This window comes from Sceloporus undulatus, chromosome 3 (assembly GCF_019175285.1).
Source record: "Sceloporus undulatus isolate JIND9_A2432 ecotype Alabama chromosome 3, SceUnd_v1.1, whole genome shotgun sequence".
Taxonomy (NCBI): Eukaryota; Metazoa; Chordata; class Lepidosauria; order Squamata; family Phrynosomatidae; genus Sceloporus; species Sceloporus undulatus.
In genome coordinates this window covers 207377423-207397646 of record NC_056524.1, presented here as the reverse complement: position 1 = coordinate 207397646, position 20224 = coordinate 207377423, and the positions used below count along the sequence as shown (strand labels likewise).

At 38.2% G+C, this 20224-nt stretch overlaps 1 protein-coding gene across 1 annotated transcript in view; it reads left to right on the top strand.

The window, feature by feature from the left end:
- The window catches only part of SORCS3 (sortilin related VPS10 domain containing receptor 3), a 652615-nt gene that overhangs the window by 488980 nt on the left and 143411 nt on the right, over nt 1-20224 (top strand). The window contains exons 8-11 of the mRNA XM_042460847.1: nt 5733-5822; nt 8648-8827; nt 12780-12926; nt 13857-13959. Coding sequence (XP_042316781.1) covers nt 5733-5822; nt 8648-8827; nt 12780-12926; nt 13857-13959 — 520 coding nt within the window. The remainder of the gene's footprint in view (nt 1-5732; nt 5823-8647; nt 8828-12779; nt 12927-13856; nt 13960-20224) is intronic.

Here is a 20224-nt window from a genome sequence, read left to right as displayed (position 1 = left end):
CCTGGGATTCCACAGGAGGCAGCCATAGCAGTAAAAGTGGAATAATGGCATTATAACATTGTAGTACAGTATTGTCCTAAGTTTAACTGTATCAATGTGTAAGATTTTGTGCATGGAACTGAATGGAAGCCAGAAATGTGTGAAAATGTAGCAAAATATTTATTCCCTTCTGGTCACTTTTAATTTGAAAAAGAAGAAACTATTGCAGCTTTTTAGTAGGCTGAACATTTTACATAATAACCATTAACATCCAAAAAAGTTTAATCTCTAATTTTTTGTAATGTGTGTGGGTAGGGGGCATGAGGGTCAGAACTCTCAGATCTTATAGAGACCTCACTGCAGGGCCCTCACCTATATACTATATTATCTGCCCACCCGGACATATATTAATAAAGGAATAGTCTGCATGTGGACAGCTACTGTGTCTAAATGGGAAGGATAATACTAGTTTCTGATGATAGCAGAAAGCACCCCTTGTTACAGAGAATGTTTGTGCATCAGTTGTACAATTAGTCTTTATGTACTCTTAACAACTTCAGAGAAAATGATTCCAACCTCACTTAGCTAAGAATGAAACTCTGGAGAATTAATGATAAAGGCTTACTTTCAGAGTAAAAAAGTATTTTGAAAATATTCTCCTGCTCTAAGAACACAAATTTCCCCTTCCATTTTCAAAGGCAGACCTGTGTTCAGAGTGGAGCAGATACAAAATCTCAGTGCATATGCTTATTCTTAGTGTCATCTTTGAATGACAGATTCTCTAGAAAACATGCCAGCATCTTGAGATGGCATGATTGCTAGGGTTGTTGTAGAATCTCTAGGAAATAACATGTTGACATTTCAAAGCAAGTAACAAAGAAAAAGTATCTGAAAATAGTTTTCTGTGCTTTATTGGAAGTCTTAAAAACCAGTATATGTTTTATATAATAAAGAAAATTCCAGGTATTATATTGTCTCAATCCTGTATAGCTGACATCGCAAATACTAAGCAATCGATTTTTCTATGCTCATGATTTTACACTGAATATTTTTGTAAAAGCAAACATTCCTATCAAAAAAAGGTGAAAGTTATAAAATTCTATTAGTCTAGAATTATCAAGATGTGAAGAAAATATTGCAGACCCTGAGTATGACACATCAGCCATGAGCTAGTTTACAGACTTTATAATCACATTGCCCATTCGCTTTACCTACCTAAGACCAACCAACAGCAGAATTCAAAGAAGCAGAATTCAAAGAAGGCCATGTTTATATTTGGAACATGGCTGTATGGTGAAAGAGTGTCCTGTGCACGTTGCCTTGGTCGGGTTATGAACTCCTGATGCTTAAGGCTAAAATTAAGACCATAAATTTTCTCCTAAATAAAAAATCCCAGCAAAATGAGAAGTTTGCAGTGGTATCAGCTTAAGCACCAAGGAGCAATCTGACCTATTTTCGAAAAGATATTTTTCTAGCATGCCTTGAAAATCCTTGGTGGGAAATGTTAAAAGAATGAAATTCTTCATTAGTCAAGTAACTTCCCCCTAACCTATCAGTTCCTCTCATACCCAGTCTTTAAAAATAATAGAGGGAAGAGTAATAAAGAAAATAGGGTATTCTAGTTTCTCTCAAGGGGAGGCAATATCCCCAGTCATTGCTGGGAGCATCATTTATTTGCTGGAGAGCAGTGTTCCTTGCCTCTTCAATTAAATTAGGAGACATGGCAAACTGACTCCTTCCTCCTCACAAGGCTCACTCAGGAAAGTAATTTTTATCTAAAGACGAACCCGAAAGGCCTCTCCTGCGTCTAGCGATTTGAATCTCATCTCACAGATGGGTTTTCTTCTTGTTGGGAGCAGAGAGGGCAGTGTGGTTTAACTAACTGCAAGATAAAGAGGCAACACAGTTTGAGCCAGCGCTGAGGTCTGGACACATATCAAAGTCAGGTATTTTGCATGGTGTACATTCATCCCTCATCTTCCCCCAGCTGTGCTTGATCATTCATTAGCACTACTAACTGTAACTCAGAGCAGTATCCATAAAGCTAATTAAATTTCTTAAACCAGTTTTTAACATTTGCATCTTGCTAATGAATTTCAGGTGAGAGAAGTTCTGGGTAAATTTATGAAGTGTATATTCAGGAAGAAACATCTGATGGACTACAGCTGAACTTTGCAGGGAAGGCAAATTGAGTGAATCTTCTTCCTCTGTTTTAATTAATGATAGTTTAATGTTTTATTGTATATTTTCCATATATATACCTACCTGTCCATCAAATGCCTACCTCATAGCGAGACAGATACATGTTTTATTATTAACAATGAGCATTTTGACATACCCGTACTTTTCACAAGTGATGTTTGTGGCCAAGCAACATCAAAGTGTGGTCAATATGGCAAAAGTTTTTAATGAGAAAGAATATGTAAGCTACAAGAAGCTGCAGCAGTTTCCTTTTTCCTGTGTCTACAGGAAATGGAAACATTCCACCTCTCCTCTCCTCACCTCTATCGCAGATTATTTCTGCACTTTGAGCTCAGACCCTGAGCGGACAGGCTATGCTATCCTGGCCCTGGTCCCAAACCGATCAGTCTCCAAGTGGACAGGACTATCTGTTCTGCTGGGGGTTGATGCAGAGTATCCAGGAAACTCAGTGGTAAATGACAGGTCATTTAGACCTGCATTAAGGCCTGTTTGCCCCAGAATCAGGACAAATCCACTGGATCTATATCAAGTCTGCAAAATCTGGTCCTGATCTTGGTCTCAGAGTAACAGCCTGCATCATCCATACAGGACAACCCATGACTGAGGGGAATGTGGGCCTTCTGGTCTGTGCGGATAGCCCCTCTGTTTTCAACAACTGAAGATTATTATTATTATTATTATTATTATTATTATTATTATTAATTATTATATTTATTTCATTTATATCCTGCCTTTCTCCCTTGAGGGACCCAAGGTGGCTCATAGATAAAATGATTAAAATTGATATAGAATTCAAACAATTAAAACATCTGTATATAAAATCACATAAAATAAACACAATATAAAATATAATATAAAATCACATAAAATATACACAAGTTAACCAAGGCCTGTTACAGACAGGCCAAAATAAAGCTGCTTTGGGTCTCTTTGGAGGTATGCTGTTTAAATGATGCATGGGTCCTAAGAGTCCGGAAGCTGCACCAAAGCTGCACTCCAGTGCTTAGGAATGGAGTGTGGCTTTGGCGCGACCTCCGGACTCTTAGGACCCATGCATCATTTAAATAGCATACCTCCAAAGAGACCCAAAGCAGCTTTATTTTGCCAGTCTGTAACAGGCCCAAGAGACAAAGGGCAAGGTGGGAAAAGGAAAGAGACATTGGAACATTTTAAACATTTTAAAAGCAACTGACCAAGTGCTATAAGGTAGGATATAAATGTTTCACATATATGGTAGAAATAACCATGCTGTGATTGTGATCTTTATTGGAACACTGTTTTTTTGTAAATAAAGTATATGAACATATAAATAAATAAAATAAATAAAGTACTGGTATATGAATAAATACATAAAATAAATACAAAGGAAAGAAAACCTGCCTTGGTTCATTGTGTCTTTTTCATGGGCCAAAAGCTTTGCAAAACAGGACTGCAAAACTCTAAAAATACATTTTAAAGGAAACACATACTTGATGTATTGCATTTTAATCCTTACCAAAAAGCTCTTGCACTTTTATCTTGACCAATAAATAGTTAATGCTTCTTGGAGCTTCTAAGAAGAACACAAATGAACATGCAAAGAAAATTTGAAGGCTGAGAAATGTTTTGTATTTAAAACTTCAACTGAAAATTGTTTTCTGTTTTGTATTCCATAAAGTCATTGTGCAGCAACATTTTCTTGGGGTGACAGTTTCTTCATTAATTTTCAATTTGCTATTTGTCAGCTTCTTTTTTCATATTTTACAATTAATAATTTACATATTTATAAATCTTCTACTTGACATACAGAATGAAAATAGTTATGGTTTTTCAGAATAGCAAAGAGAACAATAATCTACTGGCTTTTTGTTTCTGTTTTCCATTTCTGCATTGGCAAATTTAATTTACAAACATTTAGTTGGGTAAAATGAAGATTTAGCCACTATTTAAAAGCCACAATTTCTGCATTGGTGGGCCCAAATCCTAACAGTGCACTATGCTAAATGGTTGTGCTTTTTCTAGGATCACACAAAGTGGCAAAAAAAGAAGAAATAATCTCACTTCAACCAACTTATTTTTTCCTTCCTTCCCAGGCTCTCCACTGATGGCTTTGCCTACACTGGCATAGTTACAACATGATTTGTGACTCTGCTTTGTTGCTTACATATTGCTGTTGAGTTCATTTGCTGTATTATTGGTTTTTATTGGTATTTGTGTTATTGTAAATGGTTTTGAACTGAACTTTCTGGAAAAGAATTATGCATGTTTGAATAAAACATGGATTATCAGACAAGGATAATGACAGGAGAAGGACAGGAGCGAGGCATGATGCTCCCAACCTTATCATGTGATTGTGCAAAGATTATCAGACAATGTCATGATTATCCTGTTATTATCCCATCAGTGAAGAGGAATTGTCCTGACATTTACCTCCACTTCTTAATAACGGATAACTTGTTAATACTGAAGTTATGGGGCAATTCCTTTTCATTGATGGGATAATCATGGGATAAGTGCCATATGTCTGATAATCTTTGCATAATCACACAGTAAGGATGGGAATATGATGCTTCACTCTCTTCCTTCTCCTGTCATTACCCCCCCCCCCCCCCCTCTGATAATCTCCATAGACATTAAAAAGTTAAAATGGAATGTCTCATTTGAACATCAGTGTATCAGAATGGAAATTGATGTACATTCATATAATTGTATGTTTCAAGCCCTATAGTAGGTCTCATCCTATTGGTGTTTTCATTCACTCAAGCAGAAAAGATGCAATCACATTTGTTACTATTAAGCAATAAGAGAAGTTGTTGCCTAGAAAGTGTCCCCTCATGGAACGTTTTTCATTGATTTTTGCACTGACATTTTCCCTTTTAAATTGACCTTTGACAGTATTCCTCTGGTTTATTCTGAGAGTGTCATATAATGCTGTGTCAGAAGTAGAGTAGGGTTATGATGACTATATTTTCTTTGTCCATTAAACCAGCTTTTCTCAAAAGGAGAGATTAGATTGGTTTAGATTGGATTGGTCTTGTTCTTAAGAAATCCATGCTGGCAGCTAACAATTTCCAAGGTTATAAATTGATTGCCTAACAATTTGTTCTAGCAATTTTCCATGTGTTGAGGTCAGACTAATGAGACTATAGTTCCTCAGGTTAGGCTGGCTTGGATGCTCAGGAAATTGTTAGAGCAAATTATACAGCAATCTGTCTAGAAAGGCCTCAAAGAAAGGGGGTTGTTTGGTGAAAAGCATACCAAAGCCACTTAGCTTTGGTACAAATGAACCTAACTAGCTTCAGCCTTTTTCCTGAAAATCAGTGGGGGGAAAATCACATAAAAATTGTAGTATGTGATTATGTATTCAACAAATAATAGAAACTGAGATAAAACTCTGAATAATGGGTTTGTAAATTATACTTCAACTGCATCAAGCCTGCAGGGTTTCATTTAGGTTTGGTTGACTTCTTTCAAACAGGATCATCAATTATTCTTTTAGATTTTCCAGAAAGTAATAGAATGTTATGTGATTAAACATACATTCACTGCATCTTTCTTTGGTATTTGTATAGGTAACTGATGGTGGAAGAGCAAATTACTATGTGTCCTACAAAAGGGAACCCTTTACACAGATAAAATTGCCCAAGTACTCACTACCCAAGGTAAAGTGCCTTTTGCAAGTAGTCTTGATAGCTAGAAAGACTTTGGTTTAAAAAAGAGGGTATTTGATTTGTTTCTTATATCTCTGTGCCTTCATTTAAACATACCTTTGTTTATTATGTTTCTGTTCCTCCATATACTTGCCCCATGTCTGCAAAACATGTAATTCATGAGATTACATATTGTGAAAATATCCCCTCTGTTTCAGAAGCAGTATTAAACCACATAATTTCAAGGGCCAGTGTATTGTAATGGTTTGGGCATTGGACTAGGACACTGAGAGACCAGCATTCGAATCTTGGCTTGGCCATGGAAACCCATGTTTTCACATTGTTCCTGACATATGGTGATCCTAAGGCGATCTTATCACAGATTTGTTGTTCAGAGGACGTTTGCCATTACCTTTCCTGAGGCTAAGAGCGTGTGACGTGCCCAAGGGCACCCTTTCAATTCCCTGCTTTTATGACCAAGCAGGGAATCAAACACTAGCCTCCAAGGTCACAGTCCAAATGACAGTAATCCAAACAGGATGTAATCAACACATGTGTCACCATAGCCAGAGCTGACATTTCAAGGAATGGCACACCTAGTGCACTAGTTTTAGCTGTGCAAATGCACTCCTATTCACTGTAGAAACCTGAGCATCCAGGGTTGGAGTTGAGTCCAGGAGAACACTCAAGCTGTGTGTCTGAGATTTCAGATGGACTGTAACCACCTCCAGCACAGGCTGAATCCCTATTCCTCATCTGCCTTCTGGCTGACCAGGATCACCTCTGTTTTGTCTGGATTAAATTTCAGTTTGTTTACTTTCATCCAGTCCATTAGTGACAACCTGCATTAGTTCAGTACTGATACAGCTTTCTCACAATCAGATGGAAAGGAGAGTAGAGTTGAGTGTCATCAGCATATTGGTGACACTGCACCCCAAAGCTCTGAATGATCTCTCCCAGTAGTTTCATGTAGATGTTAAATAGCATCAGGGACAAAACAGAATGCTGAGGGATAGGCCAATGGCCAGGGCATTGAACAGGAGTTCCCCCAGCACCACCTTCTGAGTTTACCCATCAAAGAAAGACAGGAACTACTGCATAATAGCACCACCAATCCAGAGGGTTGGCCCAGAAAGATGCCATGGCTGATGTTATCAAAAGCTGCTGAAAGGTGTAGTAGAACTAACAGGGACACACTCCCCCTGTCCAGTTCCTTGAGTAGGTAATTCCCCAAGGTGACCAACTGTCTACATCCCATAACCAGGCCTGAAAGCAGATAAAAATGAATCAAGATAATCCATCTCATCTAGCAACCCCTGAAGATGGGAGGCCACCTCATAGACCACTGCCACTCTGCCTCCCTCCCCGCCAGTCCTCCCCTACTACCGTACAGGGAATTCAGGTAGACAAAGCTGGGAGAGATTTAACACTCTCCCCTCAGCTTTATCCAGCCAGGTCTTCATAATAAGAGCCATGTCCGCATGCTTATCCAGAATCATGGTGTTGAGCAACAGTATTTTCAGGCCAGAAAGCCTGTTGCCAAACTATTTAAAGTGAAGCTTGGATGTAACTAACACCCTCTGGCTGTTCCTTCTGCCATGAGAATAGGACTGTCTCCCTACACTCTATTTTTCTCTGCCCATCAGTGTTGTAATGGCTGTTCTCTGGGCTGCTGCCCCTTCCCTGCACTCTGTGTAGTATAGTTTCTCTTGCTGGTAGGCAGGTTATTTGCCAGCAGGCAGGTTATGCTGCAGCAGACATTCAGCTTTTACCCCCTTGCAAAGATGACAGGCTGAGTACCTGGGGCATGCAGGGAGTGCAGATATCTGGAGCAGGAGTAGTCCATCATAGGAGGTGGAGAGCAACAAGCAAGCAGGCAGCCGGCTTCTTTCCTGAAATGATGGAGGTGATAGTGTTCTCCCGCCAATATGCTGATTTGGATTTTACCAGATACAGTCAGCCCTTGGTATCCACTGGAGTTTGGTTTTAGGAGCCACTGTGGATAAAACAAAATCCATGGATGCTCTTGTCCCATTAAATACAATGGTGTAGTAAAATGGTGTCCCTTATATAAAATGGCAAAATCAAGGTTTGCTTTTGGGAATATATATGTATATGTATATATCAAGCCATGGATTGTTGAATCCATGGATAAAGAATCTGTGGATATGGATGGCCAACTGTACTAGTATCAGTAGCAAGCTCTGAACCACAAGCTACCATGATGATGAAGGTGAACCTGCTAGTGCTAGAACGTAAGTTTGATGGATACATTGCTCTAATTTTCTAAGATCCAAATAGGTCCAAGACCAGAAAGACAGATATTGCTCTGGAATGAGTGCTACTTGTTTCATTCAGTGGCTATTTTGAATGTAGGAATGGGACATATGGAAGCTTCTACCTCTTTCCTATTGTTGGGGCTGAGTTTTCCTTATTGAAAATTCTGTGTTCTCAGCTTGACAGTTATATTTTCTTTATCTTCTGGATACAGAACAATCCCTTTAGGCTTTGGGGTGTTGAATCTTGGAGGAATAATAAAATGTGCAAACGTATAAATAAAAAATGAGATAGGATAAAACTCCTTCAAGGACTCTGGGATATCCTTTGTCCTTCCCTATAATCCACCCTGCAGCCATTTTAAAATTAAAAACACATACAAATAAGGAAAGCCTGAATATGGTAATTTATTAGCTTGGGCTAATGGAAAATTGTTTAAAATCACTCATAACTCATGGTCCTTCCCCTGCTGTGGCATAAGTCATGGTAATTGCTTTGTGTCCCAAAGGGCAAAGAAATATAAAGACTTAGAGTAATAAGCCTTTTATCTTCCTTAACAGGACATGCATATTATCAGCACAGATGAGAATCAGGTGTTTGCTGCAGTTCAGGAATGGAACCAGAATGACACATACAACCTCTACATCTCTGATACTCGAGGAGTCTACTTCACCTTAGCCTTAGAGAATGTCAAGAGCAACCGAGGACTAGAGGGGAATGTCATTATTGATCTTTATGAGGTATGCATCCAAAGTCACCATGAGGTGACCTTTGAAAGGGTAAATATTGCTGGCTAGTTGGGTTGCCAGATAATTAAAGGGCTTGTTGCATTTTAATAAATACAGGAATGGGCAGAAGGTGAGTAGGACAGATGTCCTGCTAATTTTCAATAGGCAAACAGTTTATGCAAGTGAATAGAAGTATATTTAGTATATGTGTGCACGCAGAGAGAGAGAGAGAGAGAGAGAATATTTGAAAGTTTGGCTCCTCAGTGGTCTAGGAGCAAGTGGCATCACTAGGGCTGGTGTCACCTGGTGCAGTAACTCAGTAACTCATGGTGTCACCCCTCCCCCCCCCCATGCTACACTATACAGAATCCTTAGTAAAGTTTTTGTATTGATGCAGTATTGAGAACAACCCAATGGACTATATTATGTTTTAAAAGAATTTTTTTCATTAATTGTTGAATTAGAGAAAATTGTGAGCGTGTGTGTGTATGTGCGCATTGTAGCCTAATCTAGCTTTCCAATATTTCGGGTCAATACTTTTACACCCCACCTCCTTTCTAAACAGGGAACACAGTTTGGAATTACAGCTGAAGCATAAGTCAGTAATGTCTATGAATAAAGAAAACCTGAATGTGGCATGTTAAGTTGCTATTATGCCGAAAAAGGCAAAAGCAATAGTTTGAGGAATTCTGCTGCCAAAGAGGAATTCCTCTGGTGATGAGATTAAAGTCCTCTTACTGCGTTCTTAAGAAGCAATTTGTTTTTTGATAGGATATTTTGTGCTCACTTCCCCTGTGGATTTCAAAAATAGGTCTCTGTCTTTGCTTGGGCAGTGTCAGATGCCTTTGTAAGAAACACTCTCTGTATTTGAAATTAGACTCATTTTTTCCTCTACCTTTTTCTGAGATGCTTTCCCATTTTTTCTGCCAGTAAGAAGAGGCAGTTGATAAGTAATTCAGCAAGGTGATTATGGTATAAATTATATTTCTGTGCAGTGCAACGAATCAAGCTAGTGCAGACTTTAGGAAAAAGAATCCTAAAAGCAGGGACTGACATGGCCTTTCACTTTATGTGTTAAGTATTTCAGCAGCAAAAACTAGGCTCTAGTAAGTTTTAAGCCATCTCATATCACAAGAAGGCTTCTCTGAATTAGTTCCTGGATTTTTTCTTATATCCTGTGTAAGATTGCAGGAAGTTACAATACCACACACTTGGGAACATGTATGTTCACCGGAATGCAAAAAGGGCCCAATGACAAACTACCCCAAATGCAGAGTTAAAACATTAAGTGAAGTGTAAATACCCATACAAGTTGAGCACTTACATAACTTTAGCAACAGAGAAAGGGTGATGGAGCATGCAACCTTTTTCTACTAGCAGATAGTGGAATACTCCAGACAATCTAGCTAACAATTGAAAAGTGTGATATGATCAAAAATATATAGCTATGAAGATCAAAAGCCTCTTAGGGGGTGACAGCTACCTAGTGTATTATACTGAGTGACACATGTATGACTATCTGCCTTTTGGACAGAAATCATGGCTATGTAGTAAGAAGGTTCATTCCTTTAAAGTTAAGGTAGGTGATAAAGGATACATCTAGACTGCAGAAATAATGCAGTTTGACACTGTCTGGATTGCCATAGCTCAATACTATGGAATGCAGGGATTTATAGTTTTGTAAGCTATTTAGCCTTCTCTGTCAGAGTTCTGATGCTACAATAAACTACAAATCCCAGGAGTCCATAGACCTGAGCTATGGTCTAAAGTGGTGTCAAACTAGATTATTAATGAGCAATAATGTTGCCCATTATTGTCAATGGATGCCAATGTGTCCATGTTGGCAGGGCTGTGTGCACTTGCTGCCACTGATGATAATGGGGAGGGACATCTGTAGATGCTCCAGTTCATGGATGGCTAGCCTACTGATACAGAGGGCAAGCCATCCAACTGTATTTTTACAGTGTAGATGATCCCTTAGAATAAGTGAAGATGACTTTTTGTAATGCTTTAAAAGGAAATGGGGGATCTAAGACACTGTAGGCCACTTAGCTTAATATCCATTCCCAGTAAAATTGTGGAATTGATGTGCCTTCAAGTAATCTGTTGGCTTATGGTGATCCCAGGAATTTTATATTTTTTTTTAATGCAAGGAATACTCAGGAATGGTTTTGCCAGTTCCTTCCTCTGAAATATAGCCTACAGCACCTGGTATTCATTGGTGGTCTCCTATTCGAGTACTAACCAGGGCTGATACTGGTTAGCTTCCTACAATAGATATGATTTGGTGACTTTAGGGTATTTAGGCCCTTGGAACTGATGTTATTAAGGAAATAATTACCAAGCATATTGAAGGACAAGCTCCGATTTTAAAAAAATTCTTAACATGCTTTCTGCAGAAGCAAGTTCTGCCTTTTGAAACTTACAGAATTTTTTGAGTGTCAACAGACACAGGGGCAAGAATGATCTAATAGACATTGTCTAGTTGTATTTCCACAAGATTTTTAATAAAGCTCCAGAGAAAGATTAGTAGTTATGGGAGCAAGAGATCAGTGCTGTTACAAATCACTAGTTTTTACAAATCCAGGAAGTAGTAAAAAGGAAGAAATAGTAAGTTCTCACAATGGATGGATGTGAATAAAATAATGTGAATAAAATAAGGTCCTTGAAGGATTTGTATTTGTGTCAAATCATTTTAATTTTTCATAAATAAATACAATGTGTAAATAATGAGATGACCATATTCACTGATGATACTAAATTGTTTAAGATATTGAGAATGAAAATTAATTGCAAAGATCACCAAAAAGATTTGTTCAAACTGGAGGAACAGGCAGTAAAATGACAAATGAGAATCAATATAAGCAAATGTGAAGTAGCATGAAATTGCAACATATATCCTGATGGGTTTTAAGATGATAGTGACAGCCCAGGATAGAGATCTTGATTCTCATTTCTCATAGGTAGTACAATGAAAATGTCAGACAAGTGTGTTGCTGCTGTCAAACAGATAAATTTCATGTTGATCATAATAGAAAAGGGGTAGAAAATAACAATGCCAATATTGTACTGCCCTTGCACAAATCCATAGATCTACCATATCTAAGGAGTTTATCAGATGAAGAAATAAGCCAGTTTACTTCTTCCGCATTCAATTCAGGATCCGAGATCCGGGATGTCCCCAGATGTTATCAGACCTATGTGCAAAAGTTGTGCAAAAAGCAAAACTGGCATTACAAATATCTTTATTTGTAAAATCTTATGTTTTATCTGAGGTTTTTTAAAAAGGAAAAAAAAAGAGAAGAAATTCCAATCAGGAGCTTGGCCCAGAAATAAGAACCTGTGGGCCCATCTGAGTTCCCTTTATTGGGGGGACCTTTCTGGCCACTTACTCCTTGGTCTTGCTTGGCCAATTTCACCCCAAAGGGTGCCACTTGCCACCAGTTTCTGTGGTTTGCAGCTTTTACCCTACCATTTTAACTGGAAGTCCCTGCACTAACTCATTATAAGTAATTTGTACATGTGATTTTCTGAATGAGTTGAAAGCTTTCATGTTACTGCTCAGGCATTTGTGATTGGACTTTCTCATCATATGGGATTGATATCATAGAGGCCAACATGGGCAGACAAACAAGTCACAGTCCCTTAAACTAGTAATGGACTGTGTTCATTTTAAACTACTATCACAGAAGACCATTTTTCCCCTAGCATTTTGAATCCTTTTGGTGCCACTAGATTTATGCAACATGATGAGTCAAAAATGACGTGGGGTTATAAAAGAAAGAAAAGAGAGAAGAGTCACTTGGTTCCTACTGTGTTAATGGTTTTGCTTTAAACAACTTCTGTCTTTTTATTAGCAGCTGGCAATCTTCAGCTTACTTAACTGAGTGTTTGCACTATTGACTGTGCCTTGTGCTTGCCTAGTTGCCCGATGTGGTTTTTCATCTCTCATCATTTTTCCTAGGTAGCAGGGATCAAAGGCATATTCCTGGCTAACAAGAAAGTGGAGGACCAAATTAAGACTTTCATCACCTACAACAAAGGAAGAGACTGGCGCTTGCTGCAGGCTCCTGATTCTGATCTGCGAGGAGACCCCATACATTGCCTGCTGGTCAGTGATGACAATTTTCCAAGCTGTAATTGATAGACCCTTTAGGATTCCATCCTCTAAAGAAAGAGCAGTTCAATTGAAATCCATAAGTTGTCTCCATAGGAGCATAGTTAGTCCCTTAATTTGCATCAGTTATTTCTCCTTCTTTTTTTCTGACAAGTAATAACTTATCATCTTGTGCCACAGACTTTTCAGGTCACAAGGAATCATTATGGAAATGGAAATGCTGGCTATATAATTATCCTAAAATTTGAAATGCTCTATAGATAGATAGTTTGTGGGCAATATTATGGATTGCATATTTATAAGATTTTAATTTTAGAAGTTGCAGCGTGACTATAAAGATATCTAAAAGCATCAATATGCATGTAAATAACAGAATAACAACAATAATTACAGGAACTGGATGAAACTGTACTGTGTGGAATTTTGCAAGCCCTAGATATGTAACTGTATCTGTTATCCCAGTTGACAACTCTTGCACTGGTTCTGAAAACTGCTCAGACTCTGAGTTTATCTAGTTTCCAGAGGATTCCACAGTTGTAGGAAAGCTGGGGAATAATTTGGTATTGATGGTAAGGTGGTGGTGGTAACATTGGGGCATGAACAGACAGGCCAAAATAAAGCTGCTTCGGGTCACTTTGGAGGTATGTTGTTTAAATGATGCTCCTAAGGACTGGAGCACAGCTTTGGCACAACTTCTGGCCTCTTATGATGCATGTGTCATTTAAACAGCATACCTCCAAAGTGACCAGAAACAGCTTCATTTTGACCTGTCTGTTCAGGCTGATTGGTCTAGTTTATCAACTCATTTCATGCTGTCTAGAAACAGAAGAAAATGTGAACCATGATGCCAAGAGGGGAGATTATTTTATCAATACAGTATTCATGTATCACCTTGTATTTCCATTACTTCTCAATCCCTTTTAGCCCTTCTGTTCCTTGCATTTGCACCTTCAAATCTCTGAAAACCCTTATACATCAGGCAGCATCTCAAGCAAAGAAACAGTTCCTGGACTTCTTGTTGCTACAGGTAAAGAATTCCTCTCATTTTGAATAGTTTTTTCTTACTTTTCTTACTCTTCTGGATGATAGGTCCCAATGCATGACTCTAGATGCTTGACTCTATAGAGTGTTCCAGTTGTTTCACATCCTCACAAATTAAACAGAGTGCACAAAAGGAGTGCTTTTGGGGTAATTTGCCCTCTGGAACTGAGAGATAAATTGTTTTGAAAATGCTTTGTAGTAATACTTTATAGATATTACCTGTTATAAGATCGCAGGCTTGCTTGGTGAGGACACACGAGAGAGCCTTCTTTGTGGCTGTTCCCACCCTCTGGAATGCCCTTCAGTGGGATGTGAGGCTGGCCCCCTTCCTGCTTGCTTATCATCAGCAAGCCAAGACATTTTTACTTAAGCAGGCATTTGATATATAATTCATATCAGGGTGGTTTTTATGGAGCAGGTGGGTTTTAGTTATGCTTTTAACTTTTGTTTATTTTTATGTGGTTTTATATTGTGTGTAGATTATTTTAATTGTTTTGAATTTCATTGAGATTTTTAAAATGTTTTTATCTGTGACCCACCTTTGGTCCCTCCTGAGAGAAAGGTGGCATACAAATGAAATAAATAAATAAAGTTAGAACTTGACCTCAGACATTTTAGAAATTTAGCTGATGATTCACCAGATGCTGCTATGACAGATTTTGTAGTATGGAGGCTGTCAGAAGTTCAGCTCAATTTTTAAGAGCTTGGGTTGTCCATGCTTAAATATGATGATTTCAAGCTGGCTTGCATCATCTGCTGTTGGCGTCTGTGGTGATTGTTGAGGTTGTGAGCTTATGTCTAGTGTCTCTGATAGTGCATGAGTTGGATCAATGCCTGTAGGTTACCTTGGTGGGAGTGACTCCAAGTGAGGAGTGGGTTGCCACTTTGAGAGGAATGTATTTGCTTTTATGTAACACATGTGTCTTCAAACAGAACTGGGGAATTGTTGAACAGCATGGGATCGGTGTAGAAGGTATGGTAGTACAGGGTGATTAAAAAGAATGGTATAAAACTGCATAAAAACAACTTTATTCAATATAACTGCATATACTGTTACGTATGTATAATATAATAGATATGTTAGAATCACCTTCTAACATAGCTCATTACCTTTAACTGCAATACAGAATACAGTACCCTTGCCAGTGTTGAAAAGACATTCAACATCCATCCCATTCAATTATTAAATATGGAATGGGGATGGGGCCATCTTTTTCTTTGTCTCACAATGCAATATTCTTTTACTCAGCCTTGTTTCCTGATTAGATAGTGTGAATTATTGTGTTGCACATGGTGCTGCTTTCGAAGCTTCAGTATTGGAAGCTTCAGCTACTGAAAAATATGGTTGCCAGAATTGTAGTGGGTACAACCAGACTTGTTCACATTATGCCAGCATTAAAAGAAGGGTCTATTAGCTTTTAAATGGTTCAAGTCCCAAGTATCTGAAGGAATACTTCTTCCCATAACAGATTGCCTTTGATCTTTCCCTGAATCTTTTCTCCAAGTGCCTTGTTTATGAAAATTATGCTACACAACAACATAAGGAACAGACTTTGTGCTGATGGTTCCCCCAGTTAAGGAATGCTCTCTCTAAGGAGATAATGTTGGTGCCTGAATTACATTTCCATTATTTTTATATATTTTTTGCCAGCTTAGAACATTTAAATTTTTTGGCATTCCAATTTGAGAAATGCCTGCTGTATATTTCTAGCTACTGCCTCATTTTTCATTTCTATTTTAATGTTAATGTGTTATGATACATTTCCTGTTCACTGCTGTGGATTCAAATGAATGAAGGATGGCATACCAATGTTTTAAGTAAATAAACTAGTAAATAAGGGAATCTGTGTGCTTAAATTAAAGGCCAAAATGCAATCACAATGCTAGCATTGTGTCAGTTTCATATGTGACTTGCATTAATATGTTAACAAGGTGTGCTTGGAAATGTTTCTATTTAACTATGTATACATACAATTTAAGCATACTGTGCTGTGGAGAGACTTTATTAATGCTATTACTCCACAAAAGATAGCTGTTGTTATGCAAGTTTACATATAGACCTCCAAGGCTATTTGTTATTTATGTATTGCTTGTTTTGTATTGTTGTTATAAAACAAATAAAAACAATTATTAAAAAAGAAGTGCAGGGTGAGTAGTTCAAGTAGTTCATCCTAATACAATATTTGTAGCTGCAATTGCATTATAATTGGCTCGTACAATATGGCAGCACATAGGGTTGTTTTCAGCTGTGTAAAATATAGCTGAAGTTGGAAGAACAATTTGGTTCCACTCACTGACAAACAGAAATTCCTGCTAAAATGAGACTTAAAGGAAACTTAATTTGTGTAATACAATCATATCATTCTAAGCATTAAGATGGAGATATTATTATGCAAACAGTAAATGTGGGATTAAATAAAGAAACTAACCTCACTGCTGTTCTGTAGTTTCCCCCCATTTAGTGCCTCCAAAATGAGTACAGAAAATTAAGCTTCTAAAATCTCTCTCTGAAAATTTGAGAGTGACATTCCCCTTTCTAGGTTATGCCTACATCAGTGATTGTAAATGGCTGTCATAAGGTTTTAGTTCAAAGACTTTGAGACATTAGTTGTCTCCAGCCATTTTTCTATCTTCCTTCACCATCTTTCTATCCATGCTTCACCTGTGTAATGTCTTTGCATGCCATCGCTGTGCTGTTTCTGATGTCGGAGGCAATTGACTGTGAAATAGCATTGATCCATGTTACTGTGATTCACAGTAAAACCTTCACCCAATCCTACACACTTATTTGCTGCCAGTTTGGCCTTTTGGCCCATGACTCTGCCTCCCTTCAAAAACTTACTAGTTTCCAGCCTCATATTAACACAGGGAAGTATAATCTTGGAAAATATATGGGTAGGCTCAGTTACAAGACACTGAAAACAACTTAGGTAAGTATATGTGTGCATGTAGTAACACTATATATTGAACTGGGATGTTTTAGAAAGACTGTTGCAAATTTGGCCATTCTCTGGATTGTCGTGGTGGCTATAAGAGGCAATCAATCCTATTTCCTTAATGCCTGTGAAATTATAGAATGTGGGAAGAAAATACTGTCACAATTGGATCTCTAGCTGGTATACAGTGACACAGTTCCTTTGAAGCATTGCCATTTTATGCCCTGCTGAATCTAAAGTTGGTTGCTATGGAATAATGTGCCCTTATCCTTAAGCATTAGCTCATTCAAGCTTTCCAATGTAGTTGTTTGCTGCTGGGAATTTTTAATTCTAGTTCAGGCTACCCTAGAGCGACTGGCAGCAACTTTTTAATGTGAGTATAATGCTCATGGGTCATTTCTGTTCTTTAGACCTTCATGGAGATGCTGCCAAAGAATTAGAAGAGGCATATCCAACAGTAGCTTAATAACCATTACTCATAATTCATGGGCTGTTTTTCCTATCAGAAACAAAACAAAACAAAACAAAAACAGAGTCTTGAGACCATTTCACCCCCAGTGCATTGATGCTCTTTGCTTGTTGGTGAAACCTGTCTTTAGCAGATCACAAGATTCTAATGACAGCCTGTTATAATCTTACATGCCAGCGATGCCCAGCCCCTACTAATTAATCTGACAACCATCATAGCCCCTCTGTATCTGCAGCTGCCTGCTCACAGTAGGTTCCCTCATCAGGATGCCCATACTCATGCAGCTTTATGAACAGCTCCCACCATGCTTTGCATGGTGGGAGCTGTCCAATATAACAAAAAAGCTTGTTGTATGGTTGTCACTGCGGATAGCTTGTATGCATAACATGAAAAGCATTCTGTAATTATGTCAGGAAGTTGGCATATTCTTGATCACAAAAGTTTATTGTGACTTCCTCCAGCTGCTACAATGGTGACTTAAAGCAAAACATAAATTCTGTACTATCTGGCACCCAAACAAGGATAGACAAGAATCTTGGATTATCCAGCAAGACAAGCAGACAGGCTGAAGGCTAGGAGTCTGGTAGCACAGTATCTGGTGGTCTGCTTCAGGACAGATTGCTTGCACCAAAAGAAGGATGTTGTTAAGGCAGCTTTCTTTCAGTCTGTGCCATTGAATGTCTAATTTGCACAGCATTCCTAAATCAGCAGTGTGTGAATGTACTAGCTGAAGTTATTAGTAGTTCCCCCATCCTTCTAGTAACAGTAACAATGGAGTAGAGAAACATGTATGTGGTTTATTTTCAAGGTTTTCAGTTCAAACCCTATGCCATCTGGCATAACCAAAAAATACATTGCCTCTCCTGCCTGGAAAAAGGGACCAATTTGGTCTCATCTAGAACCCTTTCTGGATCATTGAAACTGCCTTCCTCTCACATAAGAATTCTCTCATTCTCTTCTTCATAACTAGAGGAGATAAGATTCAGGGGGGAAAAACCTTGTTTGCCACACACAGAGGCGGGCATGCCAATTCCCATTAAGAATTGATAGTTCTGAGCAAGCTTGACAATTTTTTATAGGATTGAGCAGAATATGTGTAGAACCCACATTTCCACCTTGGCTTGCTATCTACTGTGGAGAAAACCTAGATCTTCTGTGTGTCTTGGAAAAAACTGTGACCCTGAGAAGGCTCAGAATTTCTCTGGAATAAATTCTTCTCACCAAATAAAATACATAGGTGACAAAATTTTAGGCTATTTGTATAATACTGACCACAGTACTAAATTATTTGACAGTGACTGGGATTGTAAGATAGGTAAAGAAGAAAGGCAGTTCTGTATTGTTGCACCACAGTGGGTAACTGATAGATCAGGAGGCCAGTTTTCTGATCCACTGGTCATTTAGCAGTTACATGCATTGCCAAACATGCCAAAGAATGGAAACAAAAAAATGCAAGTGCCCAGAAATACCCGAAAATAGTTATTTTGATGTTATTTAGATAGTGAATAGCCACTCTTTGAGATTTTTAATGAAGGCAATTCACTTTGATGGGGTCACAAAAAAGGACTATCTGGACAGTTTGAATGGATGGGAGCTGTAAAACACACACTTGGGGGCTGCATATAGATTTAGGGCTACACTTTTCCCATCCCATAATATACAGATGAGATTCCATCATCTAAAATATAATAGAATATTTTCATATTTTATTTATAACAACTGGAAACAGGATTGTCTGTTTCCAGAAGTTAGAAATCAAATATCACTGCATCATTGAATTTCAGTCAGAAAGCACAACAGGAGCCATCTAGTCTGGAAATGCCATGCAGTAATACACATTCTTGAAGCATACACATCTAACCTCTATTTAAAGATTGTCAGAGATTGAGAGCCCACTGCCCTCTGAGATGATCTATTCCACTGTCAAAGAGCTCTTATTTTTTTTTAAAAAAAATGTAATTCTTAATGTTTATGTGGAATCCCTCCTTTGATTTTGAATCCACTGACTTGTGTTGTTTGTTCCGTCTTTTACATGACATGCTTCCACACATTTAAAAATATCTGTACATGACTCCCTAAGTTGTTCCTCATAAGGCTTGGGCACAGTATTCCAGCTGAGGTCTGACCAAAGCAGCATTGAGTGGCACCATTACCTCTCTCGATCCAGACACTTTACTCCTATTGATGCAGCCTAGAATCACATTGTCTTTTTTAGCTGCCTGATCAGACTGTTGACTCATGTTCACCTTGTGATCTACTAAGACTCCTCAATCTTTTTCACATGTACTGATGAGCATTCTCTGGGTTTGGTATGTCAACAAACTCACAACTATCTCACAGTAGTACTGTCTAGGCCATACTTCATGAGCTTGCCTGCAAGAATGAATGTTTCTCCTTGACCCTCCCACCAACTGTATGACATAGTTTGTTATGCAGAGCCTTTGTGGGTGCTGTGAAGAGTTGACAATGGTCTTTTGTACCAAGGTAGAATGGAGGAAGCCAGGCTAGAGAAAGGGGTATCTTACTGTTAATATCCTTAAAGCCTTGAAAGATGAGCCTTGGAATCTGGACATGTTTTTATTGCAGTGATGGTGATGATTTAAATTATTTTTAACCTTTGTATGTTTAAAATTTTGTACATTTATTTTTTTTAACTTTTTATTGTTTAATTAGGCTATTTTAATTGTTTTTAAAATGTTGTTTGAATGTGTTTTTATATTGTGAGCCGCCTTGGGTCCCTTTTTGGGAGAAAGACGGGGGGAGGGTACTAGGGATTTGATATGTTTTGTATTTTTAACTTGTTAGCCACCCTGATTGTTCTCAGAGGGGCGGGATACAAATAAATT